Here is a 21,456-nt window from a genome sequence, read left to right as displayed (position 1 = left end):
CTGATTTCCACCTCTTTCCATGTTACTTGACCCTCATCCCAGCTGCTTCGCACTCAACTGCAAACTGCCCCAATGTCCAGGGTAAAAAACTGGTCCACTGTACCACAGCCAGGACAGACCGACATTGATCATCCTGTATCTGAGGTAGGGAAAGTGGTTTGAGCCTCTTTCCCAGCACCCTGCAATCAACTTTTCATGTGGTTGCTGAGTGGTGTGAATTTTTAAACCCTGACAGTTAGGAACCATGCCTAATTCAAACCCAATATCAGATAGGCTTACAGACATTCAAGGATAATATTTAGGTTTTTGATTGATAATTACAACCTTATCCAAAGTGGTTTTACAATGCAAAGCCAAATAAACCTCTTAAGTTGTTCTTGTATTGGATAACATCAATGAAAAACTGTTATTTATAACCCCAAATGTCATTCAGCCATGGACTACAGACAACTCCCTACGTACCCTAAGAAAACAGAGTGAGACATGAGTTTATTCTGAAGCTGTTTGTAGTTGTTTTTAGTCTCTTTGTTGACATTTTGGGGCCCAAAGAGAGGCGAGAGACATCCATAGCTTGGGTTTTGCACTTTTTTAAATTAAAAACCATGTCAGACTGAATTGATGTGACCTTGTTAAAGAGAACAAATGGGATTCTTCTCCTTTCCAACACAAACATCCCGGCATTTGGTTTGATTTTGTGCTGTCAGTCATTCTGTTCGAGGAGTTTATTCAAACTGTGTTTCTCCACTTGGACCAAAAACCTGCTGGACTTCCCGCCTTTATCAGGACTTACTTCCTCAAGTGTCGCAGCTGTGGTCTATAAACATGTCACTTTTTAGCTGCAGTGTTTGTCTAGTTTTGATTTGAAGAGAGAGGTCTTTGAGAGTCAGATAGAGGACTTTGACTCATCCTTGGAGATGATGAAGGAATACAAGAATCCAAGAGTTCAGGATCAGATTAAACGTGCCAAAATATGAAACTGCAGGAGCTTCTAAAAACAAACGGAGAAAGAAAAGGATACGGCTGCAGTCATAAATCTCCACTTTTTATTAGTTTAATATTTTGAATAAGTGTTATATGTTTCCAGTAAAATGTCTTGTCCTTGTTTGGGGTGATTCAACCCAAAGTAACACCAGAACTTACTCTGTTTTCAGGAAGTGATATTGAAGAGGGCCTCTTTCAGGAAAACTGTTTATAAAGTATCTGCAGTTAGTTCTGTGTCTGAAAAAAGTCAAGACCCTCAGACTTCTCGCAGTTTTTTTTTTGCTGGAAAAAAAGACCTCTTTTGGCTGTAGGTCAGCGTCATATCCTCAGAAGCAGCATTAATCCACCAGCATGATCATAAGACTGATTACACTTTCTTTAAATCCACGTCTCATTCACATATTTTTGGCTGTTGAGAGTCTTTCTTTCATTCTTTCATCTGCCAGCTGCGTGCTTCCAGATTACGGCTGAATGAGCAGTAAATGATGCCTTCATGGGTCATGTTATCTGCAGGTTCTGCTCTCTTTGATTTGGGTCGGTCTGACTTTCTGCTCTCGGAGCTCCTTCTTCTACTTTTTGTCTTACTACTACTACTCCTTCATTTCTTTTATTCTTCCCTTATCTCTTCTACTGTTTATTCAACAGTTCAGATCGCAGTCCAAACCTTTACTGAGGAGAGAGAAAGTCACAACAACATCATGATAGACTGACCAGGGAGGGCACAAAGATAGGAAAACAATGTGTACTCCAAAATAAGAGCATGTACTGAAGAAATTAAAGCAAGCAGTGGCTGGAAGAAGTTAAATGTATCCCAACACATTTAATGGTGAGGATATTTGTCAGTAAGCCTACATATATAACTAAAATAAAGAAATGTGTCAGATATCTATTCAGTGGATCAGATCATGTAAAAACACCAGAATGATCTTTAAAATTCCAACAAAGCCTCAAATCCTTTTTTTCTTACAGATGAACAACACATTTTTCCACCTCCACTTCACCACCACTTAACTACCTGTTGACCTCTGACCTCTACAGCAAGTATGTACACCCCCCTCACTCCCTCCCCTCCTTGACCAATCAGCCTCCAATGATAACTCTGAGTCTAAAAATAACAGAGCTGCTCTCCATTACAGCAGCACAGCGCAGACTCACAGCACAAAGAGCTCTGTTTGTGAACGATGTCATTAGAGCAGCGTTTAAAGTGGGGGTCAGTGCGGGAGGTGGGGGTCCTTAAAAGTAATGGAGGGTTGCTTTGTTAAGAACCCTCAGGGATCGCTTTATCTGACAATCTGTGGATGAGTCCTGTGGTTTAATTTATGGATGTGGGTCAGAAAAATGACGAGGCCTGTGTGAGCTCGTTCTAAAAAATGTTACCCGAGACATTTGATCCTCTTATTTAGTCTGTCAGTCTCAGAGAGTGACACACGTTTGAAATCAGGCCCTGAAACCAATGTTTGAATTTAAAAATGCACCAGTTCTTTCACCTCAGAAAAAATAAATGTACACCTAGCATCAGATGTGCTCATCTGTTAAAACGATAGATATCTTTCATGTCACTTGTCTTTCTGTGGTAGATGTGCCTCTCTTTGTGGCCATTTGTGTATAAAGGCGTTTTTCGTCTGCAGGAACTTTACCCCGGAACTAGGGTCTTTACCCCTGAACTATGTGCGTTTCGACTGGAGGAACCAGGGTCTAAATTTAGTTCAGGGGTAGATAATCTCCCCCCTGAAAAGCCCCTGCTTGGGGGCGGTAGTACTTTTCAAAGGTCCTGGGACTTTCAGTTGAACGTAACAGTGTTTTTGGAGTTGACACAGTTGTTGAAACACAGAGGGAGTTCCTGGGAATGCACACTAGTTTAGTTATTTATTAAGATTTCAAAATATTATTTAATATAATTTTCTTTCTCCATATGTCACTGGCCCGATTTGCACAATCTACCCGGGACTTCAGCTCTGGAAAAGCAGTTCTGGGGGTTAAAAGACCCTGGAACTATTGGTCGAAATGCACCTCAAAGCTGTTTTGCAATTGATCTGAACAATTTTAGCAGTAGTCATGCACACACTTTAAACTCCTGAAATCTTTGGACATTTTTAGCAACAATATTTCCTGCGCTTATTCATGCCAATTCCCATTTAAATTTCTGTTTGGAATTTTCTTTTGAGGAGCCTACGTGAAAAAGACATCTGTGCATGAATATGTTGAGGTCTGATTGCAATCTGATTTTGTTGTGTGCTTGTTTGTTGTTGTTTATATCTTTGTGATAGCTTTGATTTCTAGCATAAGTTGTTGATGATGATGATGATGATGATGTGATATTTCGTGGTTGTTTGTTTGCTAGTTGTTGTTGTCTCTTCATGTATTTTGAATATTTTAGGACCCTGTAGTTGTCAAATGTCCCTCTGCCACCATCCTGTGAACTTTTGAATAGTTTTCATCTTTCCTTGGTTGTTTACAATCTCACTGTTTTAATTCTGTGCCCCTCATTTGCTTTTTTGCCTTCTTTAGTTGTTTTGTGACTTTTTATGGGAGTATTAGGTCTCTTCTGTGTACATTTGCAGTTGTTTTGGATCTCTTTGTAGTTGTTGTTTGATCTTTTGGCAGCTAGTTTGTGTCTCTTTGTAGTTTTCATTTCTTATCCCTACCTCTCCCAGGGTTTGTGGAACCTCTTTTTGAGGTTGTTTAACATTTTAAGTGTTGACAGTCACTTCCTGGAGTTCTTCCTCTACAGGGCTCTTGGGCCATTTCCAAACTTCTTGTTCAATAATCCATCCTTAATATTAAGTAGGGGTGGCCAATCAAACACTAATGCCCTTCTAGCCCTACCCCCTGTGGAAATATCATATCTTTTGATTTCAGTGCTGCAATCATGGCTGAGTGCCAGATCTCATCCTCTGGGATTTGGCATTACTCAGCAGTAATATTCAGATCCTTCCCATTTCAAACAAACTAAAAAAGTCACTTAATTGAAAGGAAATGGTTGTCGTTACCTTGGGGTTTAAACTAATGTAAAATGATCCTCTTGTTCAGGAGCTCATATGTTTCACAAAGATAAATAAAATCATGTTAACCATCCCAGGATGAAGCTGAGGCTTTCCTACAATCACATCACTGACATTATTTTACATGACTACATTTTCCAGTTAGCAGTGAATGCACACAAAAGCTGAAGCTGATGGGAATACAATTAGTTCTGCAGACATTTGGTAATAAACCAAAGTATCTAATGTGATGATGGCCCCACATGAAAAGTCAGAGAATCACCAAAGTCATTCAAGTTTGTCCTGTGAGGAACACAAGTGTCTGAAACACATTTCAGCACAGTCCTCCAACTGATACTGGCATCCTAACAGCAACAAGAGGTTTTATTTTAAGTGGAGACATGAAATAATAAACCTCAGCTAAAGATCGTTTTCTGCTCGGTGAGTAGCCTGTGAGGATCGGCTCGGTCTATTACCTGAGGGACAAACACAAAAAGGACACCTACTGCCTGTCTGAGACTCATAAAATCATAAAATTAATGTATGGTTCCTGGGTTGTGTGTGTGTGTGTGTGTGTGTATGGCAGCCTGGGTGGTACCAGCCTTTTATAAGCATGCTGGCAGTCAAAACATTTAACAATCCCTGCCCTACACTCTATACGCATTTGGCTTAACTTTTGTTATACCATGTGTGCGCATGTACATGTGTGCGTGGGTGTGGGTGTGTTTGAGCTTGTTGCTGAACTTTCTCTCCTTGTGAGGACTTATTCAAGTTGTAGGTCTGGATATATCTGGGCAGGATAAACGTTTTGTGTGGTCGACTGCTGAAGAAAGTTGTGTTAAGACTATGCATTTGGTATTTTCAACCTTTGATTGATGACAACTTAAACTGCTTTAAACAATTAGCTGGTTTAGTCCATTGGCTGTTCATAAATATGGACATCATGCCTCCATCTCCTCCCGTAGAAAAAGAGTGAGGCCAAAATAACGCTTCCAATGACATATCGTCCTTTGGAGTCAAGGAATGAACAGAAGCCATCTGTCTGGTGGAGCCCTGGTGTCGACGTCAAACCCCTTTTGCCAAAATACCCTGAAAGCTTTAAAGATCCCTACGGGTAGTACAGTCCACAGAGGAACAGATTCTTGTGCTAATCCGGTAAAGAACACTGCAGGAGTTCACATTTGTCAACAGAGCTGTCAGTCATGATGGCTCATCCCCCCCTTTTTCACACCAAATAATGAATAATTTTATAGTAACTCCTCAGAAAAATAACAATAAGTTGCTTATAAATCAACAGGATAAGAGCTAATGTAAGAAAGCTTTATACAAACTATGGTTGACTAAACAGATTTATACAGACTATGGTGACTGATGAGTACTGTACACACATTTTCTCAAAGTTTCTGGAGTTTTCACAAATTAAAAATAATCTCCTTTTTATCCCTTATCCCCTTTCTGACTGTTTAAATGAAACCACAGTATAGTTTAAGTGGTGACAAGTAAAAAAGTCAACAGTTAAAAGTAGAAGTGAATAGTAGGACATGTCCCTCTGGGGTGTAGACAGATCGTTGAATTGAATATTTAGATATTGTTCTTGGGCCAACTTGAGTCAAATTGAGTCACATTTTTCTCCAGTTCTCAAAACAATTTTGTGAGTTTAAATCATTGAAATTGATAAAAGGGATGGACAGGATCACCAAATAAGTAAAATCTGAGTCATGCTCTAACTACACATTTCCAGTGAAGATAGGAATTTGTAGTTTAGTTTAAAAATGGGACTTTATGTTTCACAGTAAACATCTGACACTTTTAGCCAAAACATATTTTCGTCATCTCTTCAATGTGTCAACTACGTTTTTTTATACTTTACATATTGTTAAGTAAGGCAAATGTCACAGACATTCAGGGTATCATCTTTGAATGTGTCTGACTACACCAACAGTTCAGTTCCCAACAAGATACAGTTTACTGAGAAGATGTTAGAGTTTAAAGTGTTCACATATTTTACATTTGACTTAACAACTGATCACAAAAATCCATCAATTTTCAGCAGCTATTAACTAATGTCTGTCAGTCATTGCACTTCATCACACAGCTGTCCTCAGTGAATGGAACCTGCTCAGACAGAATCTGGTAGAAAACACAGAGAAAAAGTTGCTGGATGAAGCTTAAGTGCAGTGTCCTTTATGATTAGACTCACCCCATTCTGGCCGGGTAGTTCCCTTTCTCTCCCACAGGGGGGTTCTCTGTCGCTCCTGGGGGTAACTCCTCAAGGTGAGAGGGGAACGCTACTCCTCCTCCTCCTCCTCCTCCTCCTGCCACTGCTCTTCCTCCCAGCTCCCCCTCCTCCTCCTCCCCAGGGTCCCGTGCCCTCACCTCACAGTGAGCGCTCACCAGTAAACCCAGTACCAGCACTAGCTCCCCCACAGCTGCCATGTCTGCTCTTGGCCACATCACTAAGTGGAAGCTGTCACGACCACCGGCTGCTTTTAAACAACTGGAGAGGAGAGAGAGAAGAAGGAAGAGGAAGGACACACCTCCTGTTTCCTCTGCTGTTAGAGTGTGTTTATCCCCACCTCCCCCATCTCTCTCTCTCTCTATGGGTCGAAGGAAATACCCCATCCAGTAGTTGGTGAGAAAGTCAGTCTGAACATAGGCTCATATTTAAAGGTGAATGCCTCCTGATCTGAAAAGGCAAGCCAAGTGGATGTGCCTTAAACTTGCATTCTTCCTCATGGCCAGAGGGGGGAGACACCATTATATGGTGGCATTATCATACCAAAACTCGCAAGAACAAATGAGATTCACGTGCAAGCTTGTGAGGATGTAGTCAAATGTAATCAAACAGCCATGTGTATAAAACATGATCTTTGTAAGCACTTTCACAGCTCACATGCGTCATTTCTCTTTGGTTGGAACAGTCATAGTGGTGTCTGTGAATATAACAGACTGATGCCAGCATTGCTTCACAGCTTCATTATCAGGTATTGCCAGGTGAAATTAGTCTTGCAGTGGATGTACATAATCAGTTTTCCTTCCTTCATATCGAGTCCACATGACTTGATTTTTGAAGTGTAGACTGGAATTAGTCGTGAGCTAACTAATTCTACCTGACCAGCTACCCATGCTAACGTTACTCTTGTGACAGTTGAAAGGTCTGCATCTCAGTCTTAGAAGAATAGAACACGCTGAACAAAGTGTGCAGAAATAATACAGCAAAACATAAGTCGGCATCTTTGACTGGTTCATACGACACTTTTACTGGTTCTTTACACCTCAATTGTTTCCTCTCTTGGTCAAATGTGGTCACAAGATGGAAACAACAATGGCAGTCCACAGACAGGGGTGGCAGCAGAGAGGCTGAATTACAAGATTTAAGTAGTGAAATAACTGTCCAACAAACTCTATAATCCCTCAATCCTGGCTGAAAATAAATATTGATCAAGACTTGGTGAGATTAAAGGAGCCAAAAATGCTCACGTTTAATACGTCAGGAGTGACTTGCTTGTACAGTGACATTTCTGGAGGACAACAATTTCACATTTCATTCTCGTTAATTGCCTTTATATATATATTTTTATTTTGACACATAGGGAGGGTCTCGTAGGGACCCAACCTACAAATATATCATTTTTCTTTTTTTATTTAAACCACTTGAATTTTTATTTTTAATGCATTAATTTAGTCATTTTTTCTGTCTCTCTTTTGTTTTTTTTAACTACATACAGTGTATTTCTATTGGTTTGCATTAGTCTCTATATCTTAATCACATTATGTTTATATTATATGACATGTTTGTCTCAGTTTTTACTTTAAACAGTCACTTTGTTAAACACTTTGAATTACATTTGAATTACATGAAGAGCCCTACAGGGCATGAATGTAAGTTGTGTGTGCAAATGGGATAACCTAAAGATTTCAACTCTTTAAAAACCGTTCAAAAGTTTCTTCTTATGCGTGTGATACTGTCTGATTTTAATATCTGTTAGGATTTTAAAACTTTTGAAACGCTGAGTCTGAGCATGCCATACTTTGTCCCTCCTGTGCAAGTGATAAGAGCAGAGGAAATCCACTGACCTGCAGGAGAAACGACTTCCTTCCTTTTTCTCTGTGTGTGGGTGTATATGTGTGTGTGTTTGTGCGTGTGTGAGTGTATGTGTGTGTGTGTGTGTGTTTGTGTGTGTGCGCACCTCTTGTCTTCAGTCTTTAATGGGACCATTAAAGTTTTAGATCTGCAGAGCAAGAACATTTTGGACAATGGGTACATGTAATTTGTTTCCCTCTGCTTATAACAGCTTTTTTTAGGAGGTCATGTCTTGGTTCTTTGGTTTAAGCAAAACTTTTCTTAAAAGTAAAGATCTGTACTACCTTAACTGCTAATTTTTCGGGTTTTTTTAAGTTATATTTTTGGGCATTTTTGCCTTCATTGATAGGATAGCTGTAGAGAGTCAGTAAATGTGGGGAGTAGAGAGTGGGGGAACACATGCAGTGGTCTGATAGCGGCCGGGAGTTGAACCGGTTACCTCTGCGACGAGGACTATGGCCTCTGTATGTGGTGCGCTTAGGCCGCTAGGCCACTAGCGCCCTTCAGCAATTTTGTTAAGTGTTAAAGAAAAAGTAAAAGTTAGCCTGGTACAAAAAACGAGTGTAGTCTGAATAGCTCATTTCTCTATTGGCACACACTATACAGGGTGATTTTTTCATAACGCAGCAGTTTCGAAGATATTAAGATTATGAGTTTTACATTATGAGAGGCACAGCTGACTTGATTGACAGGTGAGAGCTCGCCCATTGACCTAGCAGGTACCGTTTTCCCCCAGATGGATGATCAGGCTGAGGCAGAGATGGTGGGTCAGCATGTGTCTGTGGCTGCTGAGGTGTGTGAGGGAAAGAGTGAACCTACAGTTGATGAGGTTGGCATAGCTGAGGCTAACCAGGACCAGGTGGAAGGACCTGGAGCTGAGGTAAGGATGGATGCTCCTGTAACCCCAGAGTCGCTTCCTCTGAACTGTCAGACCTTAGTGGTAGAGCAGCAGAAAGATCAGTCTCTAAGCTATGCATTGAAGTTGGCAACCTGTGTTACTGAAGCAAAGGAGGTGCCGAAAGGCTATTTCGTCAGAGACGGGATTCTTTTTAGGAAGTGGAGACCTGCAGCACAGCCTGCGAATGAGGACTGGGCTGTGTATGAGCAGGTAGTTCTTCCTCTGAGTTACCGCAAGGAGGTGATGCAATTAGCTCATGATTCCTCTCTCGGTGGTCATTTGGGTATGAGGAAGACCCTGGACCGAATAAGTCAACATTTCTATTGGCCCAGTATCCGAAGAGATGTACAACGGTTTTGTCGTTCTTGTCATGTGTGTCAAGTGGTGGGGAAGCCGGGGGGTGCTCCTCCCGTTGCTCCTTTACAGCCACTGCCTGTTGAACAGGAGCCGTTTGCTCATATCATGATTGACTGTGTTGGGCCTTTGCCTAGGTCCAAGCGAGGGAATGAGTACTTGCTTACCATTTTGGATCTAGCCACTAGGTACCCAGAAGCTATCCCACTGAGAAGTATTAAGGCAAAGGCTATTGTTGATCATCTGGTTAAGTTCTTTTCCTGGGCAGGTTTACCACGTACGATTCAGTCAGATAGGGGCTCTAATTTTACCTCTAAACTGTATCAGCAGGTAATGGCAGAGTTGAAGATATCCCCTAAGTATTCGTCGGCATATCACCCACAGTCGCAGGGAGCTATAGAGCGGTTTCATAGTACCTTGAAAACCATGATAAAAACGTTTGTCGAGGCTCAGCCTAAGGAGTGGGATGAGGCCATCCCTTTCTTGTTGTTTGCTGTGCGTGATGCTCCAACTGAGTCCCTGGGTTTCAGTCCGTTTGAGCTCATCTTCGGCCATGAAGTTAGAGGTCCATTGCACCTGTTTAAAGAACAAGTTGTGAAACCAACTTCCCCTGGGGATGTTCTCCAGTATGTTTCGTCGTTTCGAGCAAGGCTTCAGTCAGCGTGTGAGGCTGCAGGGAAGAATTTGATGGGAGCAAAGGCTCGCATGAAAGCTAGGTATGACAAAAGAGCAGTGAGGCACACTTTTGATCCAGGTGACCTTGTTTTGGTATTGGTCCAAGGGCCACGTCACCAGCTGGGTCCAGGTTATGCTGGACCATATAGAGTGCTGAGGAAGGTAGGGGACCTAAACTACATCCTCAATACTCCCGATAGGAGGTCTAAGACCAGGTTGTGCCACATTAATGCCCTGAAAGCGTTTGAGGGGCGTGACATGTCTGTTTGTTGTGCTGTTGCAGTAGTGGAGGAGGAACAGGTTGATTGCTGCGATACAGAAATGTCCTCTCCTCCACCTGATGTTGTTAGCGCCAGGCTTTATAACACGGATGCCCGAGCTTGCCTTAAGGACGCCTTGCTCCATTTGTCAGAATCGCAAAGACAGGATGTGATTCGGTTGGTTGACTCGTACCCTATGTTGCTCTTAGATGTTCCTGGGAGAACTCATAGAGCAGAGCACGAGGTTGATGTAGGTGAGGTGTTCCCTATAAAACAGCACCCATACCAATACCCACCTCACAAAAAGAAGGTAGTTCAGGAAGAGGTTGAGTATATGTTGAGTATTGGTGTCATTGAACCAGCAGAGAGTGCATGGAGTTCCCCAGTTGTGTTGGCGGCCCAGGAAGGTAAGGCCGACAGGTTTTGCGTTGACTACAGGAAGGTCAATAGGGTAACGAGGTCCGATGCTTTCCATATTCCTCGCCTGGGGGACTGCATAGATCAAGTTGGACAAGCAAAGTATGTTACCAAAGTGGATCTGTTGAAGGGCTACTTTCAGGTGCCACTTACGGGGCAGGCGAGTGAAATCTCAGCTTTTGTTATTCACAATGGCCTGTACGAGTTTAAGGTGATGCCTTTTGGTATGAAAACTGCCCCAGCCACATTTCAGCGTTTGATGAATTCCATCACTCAGAAGTTGAGAAACACAGTAACCTATATTGATGATGTGGTGACCTTCAGTGAAACTTGGGAGGAGCACATGGTGCAGATTGGGGAGCTGTTTGATTCTCTCTGGGAGGCTGGTCTGGTTGTAAATTTGGCCAAGTGTGAGTTTGGAAAGGGTAAGGTAACATACCTAGGATATCAGGTAGGGTGTGGAACTGTGCTTCCAAGGTTGGCCAAGGTCCAAGCCATTGTGAATTTTTCTGTGCCACGCACCAGGACGCAGTTGATGCGGTTCTTGGGGATGTGTGGGTTCTATCGCAGGTTTGTGCCTAACTTTGCTGCGGTTACAGCTCCTTTGACTCACTTTTTGAGGAAGGATGTGAAGTGGGTGTGGTCAGAGAGGTGTCAGGAGGCTCTGGCTCAGGTTAAAGCGATGTTATCCAGTCCTCCGATACTCAGGGCCCCAGATTTTAGTCTTCCGTTTCGGCTGGCTGTTGATGCTTGTGAGGTGGGAGTGGGGGCTGTTCTCCTCCAAGCTGAAGAGGATGGGTTGGAGAAACCAGTGGCCTACTTTTCTAAGAAGTTGAACAAACATCAGCAGGCGTACTCAACCATTGAAAAGGAGGCACTGGCTCTGGTTTTAGCTGTGAAGCATTTTGAGGTCTACATGGCCAGCAGTGAGAGGGTCATTGTGTACTCGGATCACAACCCATTGGCGTTTCTGGCGAAGTTCAGCAGTGCAAATGCACGAGTGTTTAGATTGAGTCTGATGTTGCAACCTTAAACCTTGAGATCAAGCATATCGCTGGCAGGAATAATGTGATAGCTGATTCGTTATCCCGGGGTTGAGAAGGTAGTCTTGAGGTTACCCGATGAGACTTGAGGACAGGATGCCTCATTTAAATCTGATGTGAGAAAATAATGTAGTAAACTTGTGAGGAGGATGAATAATCCCTCGGTGATGAGGCCTAGTAATTGTTTTAGTTGAAAAAAAAAGGGGAAAAAAAACTTTAAATTTTGGTGAGAAAGAAGGAAAAGAAACACTTGTAAAAATGGTGAATATATGTGAGTCTAGCGTCAAGTTTTTTTTTGTTTATGGGGGGAGGAATGTTGTGGCAACACTGTCCAGAGTATGGGGGTGTGGCTGTCGAGCTACAGGTGGGCGGACCTTCCTGGTCACGTGACCAATTTATCAATGAGACGGTAACGCTGTGGTCTTGATTAGCTCAGGCAGACACCTGCTAGAGGAGCGAGAAGAAAGAGACGCCGTTGTCAGAAGCCGTAGAAAGACATTCTTGGGAAGTTTTCCCCTTTTTCCGTTGAGTTTTGTCGTGTGTTATATATGTCACCTTAAATATGAACTGTCATTCGAAACCCTGAGGGGTAACGAGAAGGAAGCAGCGTGAGGTGGTCCCGGAGCCGTGAATGGTGTCCTGGAAAGAAGTCGGCACAGGTAAGGTCCGCCTTTTTCCTTTGCCTTTTGCTCGACAGCCACCTGATTCCTTCTTTAGTATGGCACGGGCAGCCAACGCTTGGATGCCCTAGACCGAGCTCGTGCCAGGGTTGTGTTGCCGTGACATTTGTTGTAAATGTATGTTAAGGACATTTCTGCAGCAGAAGGAGTAGGCTATTTGTGATTCATGGATGTCTCACTTTGAATCTTTTGATTTATCAAATGTTCTTTGTGTGTGTTTTCTATTCACAACAGTACAACATGTTAAAGTTATCAGAAAATGTAGAGTAGTAGAAGGAGTCAGAGGGAGAAAGGTTGACAGTTCCTGCCAGGCGGAGAGAGCCGGAACTTTTCCACTGGGAGAGGGGGTCGGTTGGTGCTTGGGTGGGTGGGGGTCATTTCCGAGGATTGTTTTAGAGCTGTGAGGAGGTCGAGGAGGAAGATGAGGGAGGGATTTTAAAATATGTGCCAGTGAAAGAGAAAGTGTCGAGGGATACTGAAGTGAATAGGTTGTGATTTTACGTGTATGAAGTTTTAGCATTTTTGCTGATACTTATTATTACATTGATCAGAGGACCATCAGACAACATCAAGGCAGATGATTCTGCTTGAAAGACCTGTCTGGTTAACTAAGCTCTCTCAGGAGATTCAGAAGACTATCTTTATATGATGAGTTTATATACATACGTATATGTCATTTGCAATATATTTTCCTTTACTGTTGAGCAAAAACTTCGAATTTCATTCTTACATTTATTCTCATTAAATCCATTAGGTTAGCAATATTTGATTATGATGATTGTAAATAGAAATCATGACATGTATTGCATGGCTGTGTTAAATTCTTGATTCTGATTGGTTAATAGCCCAGAGCAAAGGTTCGTTATTTCTCAACAGCACAACACCGATGCTATGGATTCAGCTCGAGTCTCAGACTTTAGCAGACTAACTTTAGTCACATTATTCTGCTGAAAAAGAAATATCACAGTGCTGAGTTGATTCATGAGCTCTCATTCACCTTGTTTTAATTCACCATCAAGGAAGAGAAAGTGTAAGGCTCGAGTAAGCTCAGTATGAGAAGACTTCAGAGTTATTGGTTACTCTCAAGGGAAACCGATGTAATATGGGACCAAAAAACCTTATTTCAAAAAAAGATCATTTTCTGTTTAATCCTTTTCAATTTTTTGGAACAAATTGAGACACTGAGAGAGGAAATCATGTGTCAGAGCAGTTTCATGTTACGGAAGTTAGAAGTCCTGTATTTGAATGGACTGCTCATTTTTGTTATGTTGTCGCCCTCTGCTGGACTTAAATATCAGTGAGCTGGAAGTGACAACAAGGTTCAACTGAATTTGGAAGACAAGAGATGAAATCCTCAACCTTGCAATTTCTGGAGTACACATTGTCACATATGAAACTAACTTAATTTGAATAAGTTGATATCAGCCATCCAAAATAATTAGAATAGAAATTAAATAATAAATTAGAGCAGGACTATGTACCTACAAACATCAAGATGACTATCAGAAATTAAGATGAAGAAGATAATATACAATTTCATCCTGCAGGGCAGAGGCCTCACTGTTAATACAGTCTGATGAGTTAAAAACGGATTTAGTATTTTCTCAAAAAAAGGACTCACTATAGACTACTACCTAAAGCTGGCCGAAGTCACTCAACAACTTCCTTAAATTCACAACTTTTAATATCATGTTAGTTTGCCTGATAAGAAAACAATAACCATGCATGTAAACGACAAGGCAAGAATGGACTGGGGTTGCTGATAGACCTTTATCATTCATGTCCATTAAATGACACCTCCACTTATTTAAACATGGCTGACCCCCTTTACTCCTCCATTCACTGTGTTAAAATGATACAAGGATTTAGCAAAATAAAAGAAAAGAAAGAAAGATAATTAATTTAGGTTTAAAGTGAAAAGTGAGAAAACAACAGATTTTGCCATTTGTTGTTTTGGTTTTTTTTTAAAAAGGATTATTCTTAACCCTGAGTTTTTGATGTTCTTTCATTTACATTCTGTATATACAGCTATCTGGATGAAATTACGAAAACCAGGCCCAAACAACCAGGTCTGTGATTTACTGATAAGGTAAAAATACATGAGCTTCCTGGCAGCCAGGAACAGTTGCAGGTTAAGGTGCACGTATAGTTGTAAGTACAGGAGCAGGTTCTGGTTAGAGGGTTGGGGGGACTGAAAAGCAACCATGATATTGCATTTCACATCTCAGAGGTTTCCTTTTCTGTGGTTCTTTCTGCCTATTTTGAAGCTGTACAGCCAGACTTTACATTCTGTAATCGTACAATGTGGTCATCCTTCTTCATTGTAACATGCACCTTGAACTGTGGTTTTATTTGTCATTTATCAGCTGCAGTCAGTTGCATTTATGAGCTGTCTTTGCACCTCAGTTGCTGTAATTTATCTTCTGCTGCAGAGGACTGTGGATCCACACAGGGAGAAAGGGATGCTGGCTTACTTGCTGCCTCATTCAGATTGCAGTCTGATTATCCAGAAGCTGACTGTATGAACTGACTGCCCTCACGCAGGGTAGTAGAGACAGCAGAGCAGGACATCTAGTGGTTGCATGGGGAATTGCAAGTCTATTTTGAATTACTAAGTTATGTCATATGCATTATCATAGATTATATTATCATTATGTTTGTTTGCCCTTGTATTGTGTTACAGTTGTATATTTTCCCTGTGTTGCTGGTCCTTTATCATCTTTTGTATCCAGGTAAAGCCACTAATTGATCATTTGGAACACCTGTTCCTGGGTCTTTATAAGCCCAAGTGCTGCCAGCAGTAGGAGAGGCATTTGCAGTGGAGACTGCCTCTCACAGGGATTTTGTGCTCTAGTTGTGTTGCTGTGTTTTGTTCATTAAGTCTAATGTAGTTAATCTTTGTTAATTATTTATTATTTGTGCGTTAATACAATAAATCCCATGGTTCAAATTTTTGAAGGTGTTTTCTGTATTTTTATTTGAGTCATTTTGTGGATTCATTCATTCAAATTCATTAATTCATTCAAGTCAAGTCTATAAAACACAGAAATGGCAAGTACTTGCTCTTCCCCACCACAGAAAAATCACTTTAAACACATTTAGTATAAACATCTGATGAACGGGATTAACACCAAAAATTGAGTGAGTAACTCTTTCAAGGTTGATTTTGTTAAAGTAAAAGTTTATTTTTTCTGGATTAAATATGAAACCGTTTTGAAATTCAAGGAATTGTTTTTTGTCCTGGAAAAAGACATGGAACATTTTTGTTGATTACTGAAGAAATAAATGGAAGAACTGCAGTCCTCAGCAAATAACATGCACTGGGTTTTCCCTACCTCCAGCCTTAGGGGGGCGGTTTTGAGCATGTCATGAGAAAAGTGACACAAAGGTGACATAATTATGAACTTTTTCAAATAGTTTTGTTCATTTTTATCAGAAAATAGAACAAAAGGCTGTTTGATAAATGTTCATGCAGCTACACCCTCTAAGAAAAAAAAGATTTAGCAAGAGCTCAGCAACAATAATTTTGAAATTTGAGACAGTCTTAACCAATCTGGGTTGTTTCCAGCCAAGATCAGGAACCACATGATGATTCAGCTAAAATGTATGTGTTTGGTGGAGGTCGACCTTAGCTCTGTTTAAGAGGAACTGTTGCTGTGTTCTCAGAAACATTCATGTCACTGATGTTATGAAAACAGAATGAATACAATGAGGCATGTGAGAAAAAATGACACACACACACACACACACACACACACACACACACACACACACACACACACACACACACACACACACACACACACCATTAAAATACTGTCAATTAGCAGACAGGCGTTGGATTCCTCACAGAGGTGATTTGGAGCGCGTTGTACTGTCCGGAGATCCTCCAAAAGCTGGACGCTCCACATACAGCACACTCAAAAACTATTCATACAATCAAGTCCAGTGTAGAGCTGGCAATGTTGCACTAGTCAGCTTTAACCTTGGGCAAACCTTTGTATCTCATGTTTTTCTGAGAAAGATTGTTGTTGTTTGTCTGGTTATCTGATGCTTGTGTACTGTCAACAACATATAATAAAGCCTAGATATTAATATATTGTAGAGACTGGGGCGGATCCAGACTTATTTGACTGGGATGGCCAATCACATTTCAAGGGCCCAGGCCGCCCCCCTCCCCTTTGCCCCTGGAGAGGTCTCCTATCTTCTCCTAACTCCATCCATCCCATACACTTTTCCCAATGTTAAAAACCTGGTAACATAATGTGGGAACAGGTTGTTTTCAAACTTGGATTGAATCTAAAACTATGTGAACACAGCAGTCGCACTCAGATGCAAAGCCAAAGAAGCGAAATGAGAAGGTGGTTTTAGCCTTTATCTGAATCCTGGAGTGGTTTTGTTTGCAGTGAGAACCAAGCAGCAACCTCCGGTCTCAAACTATGGAGCCCGTGCGGAAGTTTTATAAACTGCAGTTCATCGAGTATCAGCTTGAGGCTGGCTGCAGAAACAGCGGAAACCACATAGACGCCCATTCAAAAAATACAATCTTTGCAGCATTAATCAACATGCTTATAGCCTGGTTCAAAAAACGCTTGGCCCTACATAGCTAATCTCTCTATCGGCACACACTGTACGGGGGTGAATTTTTACTAACGCAACGACTCCCGGTCGGGAACACATAGCTGTTGACTCCGCCCCGTCACATTCTGCCTGGTTGAGTTCCGCATTGGCTTGAAAACAGCCCTCTGGAACAGATGGGTGACGTCACGGATACTACGTCCATATTTTATACAGTCTATGGTGAGAACGCAATGAACCCAGCAGCTAGAACAAACAGCTGCTTGAATCTCACACTGATAGTGGAGACTAGTTATAATAAATGCAGTAATACAGTTACTTGGCATCTGGATTATAACTGATAGCTAGCCTAATGTTATTCACCATCTCCTTCAGATTAAGCACCAGCAGAGGAGCTGAAAAGCTACATGTAGCAACGTCCCAGAACCCGACTTCTGTATTTTTGTGAGTATTGTCCAACCGTGAAAATATGTTCATCTGCCCAAGGATTGATTAGGCTGCCTCACTGCTCCATGTCAACCCACAGTGGGACCAATACACATGGAATTTGTTTACCTATGCCTCATGGGGACTACAGGCTGTGATGTAATGACATAAGGACAGTCCTGCGATTGTGGTGACTTTGGCCCGCTGTACAATACTTCCAAAGGAATACTGACCAAAAGGAAAAATGCACCAATCTGTCATTTTATCATCTGAATTGAAAAACCAAATGAGCTATAGGTGAGCAACAACATTAAAACAAGTTTCTGAAGTCCTCCATCTTAAAAGTCAAAATGGGAAGAAAAAAAAACAGCATTGATCATTTCCTCACAGTTTATCCCAAATAATATTAAATTGGCTGAAGATAGAGTGTTCTCTCCTGTATTATCTTCTGCTTCATCTGGATTAAAAGACTCAGTTGTCTACTGACTGAGACACTGAATGAGTGTATTGTTCTGCATGCACACACACACAAAAACCCACACACAAACACACTGAGCTTGTACCAATTGCTGAAGGGAATATCAAAGTCCTTGGCTGCCTTATGCTGTACTGTGTTTTCATCATGCTGTTTCTCCGGTTGTGAATGCTAGTGTCATATCGTGAAAAATGTGTCACTCAAGTGTAAATGAGTGTGTTTATTTTGTAACAGCCCAAGGCCTGTACTGTGAAGTCAGTAAAGAAAACATTTCTTTCTGTTATCCATGTCATCTGTATGTGAATGTGTATTATCTTATTAAATAGTGATGGCTTAACCTAGTGGATCTCAAACCACGGGCATAGCCCCTGCACAGTTTGCACTGTTTTTAAGGATGACAAATGAAGTGAACACAAAGCTTACGATGAATCTAAACCAAATGACGCAAACAGGAGAAATTATGCTGAGTAATAGCTCACCCACGGCTTCACCTCCACCAGTGGCAAGTTGCCCATGCATTAAAATGATGAATTTGTATGTTTCAGAATCACCTTTAATAGCTTCCTTTGTAAATGTGACTTGTCGTTTTCTTGGATTTAATCGCTTTCAGCAGCTTTGGAATTTCTTGAATTTCAGGAGTTTGTTAGCAAAGGACATGTCTGATGTTGTCTTTTGTCTATAATGACGGGTGGGGAGGGACCTGCTGAATAAGCTTGGGAGCCACTTGATTATCTGATGCAGGAAGTTACCTCTGGGTGTTCTTTCAGAATAATCAATGTATTCACATAAAAAAGATGAAGTTTGCAGCATGTGACCATCAGACACATGCAGAGATCTCCTGGCAGTAGGATGTCATAATTTACAAACTGACCTTAATAGATTATACTTACGATGTTTTTACTTGTTCGTATAAGTACCTTCAATCTCCTCAATAGGATCTCCTCGTTGGTGAAATGTGTTGGAAAAGTGCTCTGATGATTAAATTTCACCGCACAGATCAATGGTGTAGATCATCGATAAGGGTGTGTTTGTTTGAGTGTGTGTGTGTGTGTGTGTGTGTGTGTGTGTGTGTGTGTGTGTGTGTGTGTGTGTGTTCTCTGCCATCAGAGAATTCCTTATGGAAATCAATCAACTTTTACATTACTCAGGGTCTATGGGTGCATGCGGATGCCAGTTTTCATCATTGATGTTGGGTGGACAGCTCTCATCGCCACGGTAACCAACAGCAGACCCATAAGGCTGCTGCTCATAGGCTCTCCTTCTATCCTGGAAAAAAAATCAAATGAAATGGGTCTAAAAATATACAACCGCAGGCTGTTAGCCAATCAGAGGAGGGGTGAGGCAGGCAGCAGAGGGTTTGTCTGGGAGAGTACAGGGTGTGTGTGTCTGATGTGCTGAGTCACATCCAGGTTCCCATCAGGACAGAGAGAGAGAGAAGGGATCACTCCACTCCACTTCACCTTCCCTGTTCTTTTTACCCTGAACTGTCCTCAACCTACCCAGCCTTGAAGACTGTTTTTGACCATCAGGGATACAACTAATCAATTTTGTATCAACATCATATCAGCATGCTAGCTACCTGCTAGCTCTGCTTAGTCAACTTTCAGTCAAGCAGCAGCCTCCAGTGTTAAAATATGAAGCCTATGCGGTGGTGCATAAAACTGCAGTTCCTCGAGTGCCCACTGGAGGCTTGTTGTAAAAGCTAAGGAATCTCAAGTTTGTCCACTGTTAAATGCACATTTGCAAAATCACATATTTTTACAACATGGTTTAGAAAAATATGTTTTGGGGGGCTCTTCAAAAGATCAACTGATTCACCTTTTCCAATATGGCACCCGCCATTGTTGTGCTTCATAAGGTCTCTTCAGTATGCAATTTAGACCTCGTCCATTTTTTATACAGTTCTTTCAACTTTTGACTATCAGCTCCTAAGGGACTCATTAAGTGTTTTTTTTAGTTAAGCTATGCTAACTTGTAATGACCGTTAAAAAAAAATCCTATCTAAGAAAAAAATGAAGGTTGATTTCAGCACATTAGTATTATCAGAACAGTTTTTCTTTATAAATAAGCACAATGTCAGTCTGGACTGCATTAGTGTGTGGGCATTGCTTTGTGTTCTTAGCTAAGCTTGATGCATTTGTGATTGGGTTTTTTTGTTTTGGCACAGACCAACAGAACATACAAGAATGAGGATCCCAGATATAGTTCGTAGCTCATTCAAGAATATAGCCTTTGTAGCAATAGGCTATTATTTTAGGTGCATTATGCTTCTGATCACTGCAATAAAGCCATGTGTGCCAAGCTTACTTTTTTTTGGTTTCAGTTTTTTCACTTAACTTCAGATTGTAAATATCAGTCTTTCAGGATCAGTTTTTACCTTAGATTAAAGCAAATATATCCATGTTTCAAACATCCTTTGTTTTTCTTAATAAATAGCGATGGTAATTGTTGTGGATGCTAATACTACATCCTTAGAGTTAAACTAACATTTATTCTTACTGTTAGGACCAGTGCATAAGAAGTTCAGAGCGGATTGAAGTGTATCTATTTTGTATCTTGTGGGCCATTAGGATCATGTCATTGATTTTATGAGATGCAGCAAGCCATCTACAATCAGTTTAATGGAGGCTTTGCTGCTGTGCTAACATTGCACTCTAGACAGATTAAAGGGTAGTCTTCCTCTGTGTCTCCTCTTCTGTTTCATCTTTACTAAAGGGAGGAGAGGATGACAGGAGGACAAAGAGAGAAACAAAATATTACTTTACTATGGTTTATTTTTAGTTCTCACCCTCATCCATCAAACACACCTTCCCATTATGAACATTTTTGGAAGCTTACAGTGTTTGCTGAATTGCACCAGGCAAGTGCTAGTTGTGCTAGTTTGACTGTTTCAGTAGGTTATCTGTGTGTGTGTGTGTGTGTGTGTGTGTGTGTGTGTGTGTGTGTGTGTGTGTGTGTGTGCGTGCGTGCGTGCGTGCGTGCGTGCGTGTGTGTGTGTGTGTGTGTGTGTGCGTGTGTGTGTCCATGGAGAAACACTGACACATCTTGCAGTGTGTTGAATAATTCCATGTTTGTATTGAGTAGTGTGTGCAGCACATCTTCATCCCACACAGACCCTCATGTCTGTAACACAAACAAACAAACAAACAAACAAGTTGCACTAACACAAGTGTAGTCTCAAAAAGCTACCAAATACCAAGGGGAATTATGAATCATTCTTAAACTATCACATGTTTTGCCTGCATGCTCCAGCTTGAGGTGAAATTAAGAAGTCTGCCTGCTTTGGTGAAAACTTTCAAGTTCCAGAAAATACTAAGTGAAATCACACAGAACCAAGTCATCTCTTTGTTCTTAAACTGGTTTTCCTTTCACCACAAATCAATGTGTATTCCTCTCATCCACTTGTTTCTTCTACTTCTTTCTCTCTTTTCTTTTAACAGTCTTGTAACCACTTTATTCTCTCTCCTTTGCACAAGAGTCCCATGTTGCTGCTATATATCACTCTCTCTCCCCCTTTCTTGCCAACATTTCTCTCTCTCTCTCTCTCTCTCTCTCTCTCTCTCTCTCTCTCTCTCTCTCTCTCACACACACGTGCTCTCTCTCC

At 41.3% G+C, this 21,456-nt stretch overlaps 1 protein-coding gene across 1 annotated transcript in view; it reads right to left on the bottom strand.

The window, feature by feature from the left end:
- Positions 1–6,418, bottom strand: part of mmrn2a (multimerin 2a) — a 41,486-nt gene extending 35,068 nt beyond the window's left edge. The window contains exon 1 of the mRNA XM_034682791.1: positions 6,163–6,418. Coding sequence (XP_034538682.1) covers positions 6,163–6,416 — 254 coding nt within the window. The 5' untranslated portion in view covers positions 6,417–6,418. The remainder of the gene's footprint in view (positions 1–6,162) is intronic.
- Positions 6,419–21,456: the final 15,038 nt, after the last annotated feature.

The sequence above is a fragment of the Notolabrus celidotus genome, chromosome 4 (genome assembly GCF_009762535.1).
Source record: "Notolabrus celidotus isolate fNotCel1 chromosome 4, fNotCel1.pri, whole genome shotgun sequence".
Classification (NCBI taxonomy): domain Eukaryota; kingdom Metazoa; phylum Chordata; class Actinopteri; order Labriformes; family Labridae; genus Notolabrus; species Notolabrus celidotus.
This window is presented reverse-complemented; position numbering and strand designations above follow the sequence as displayed.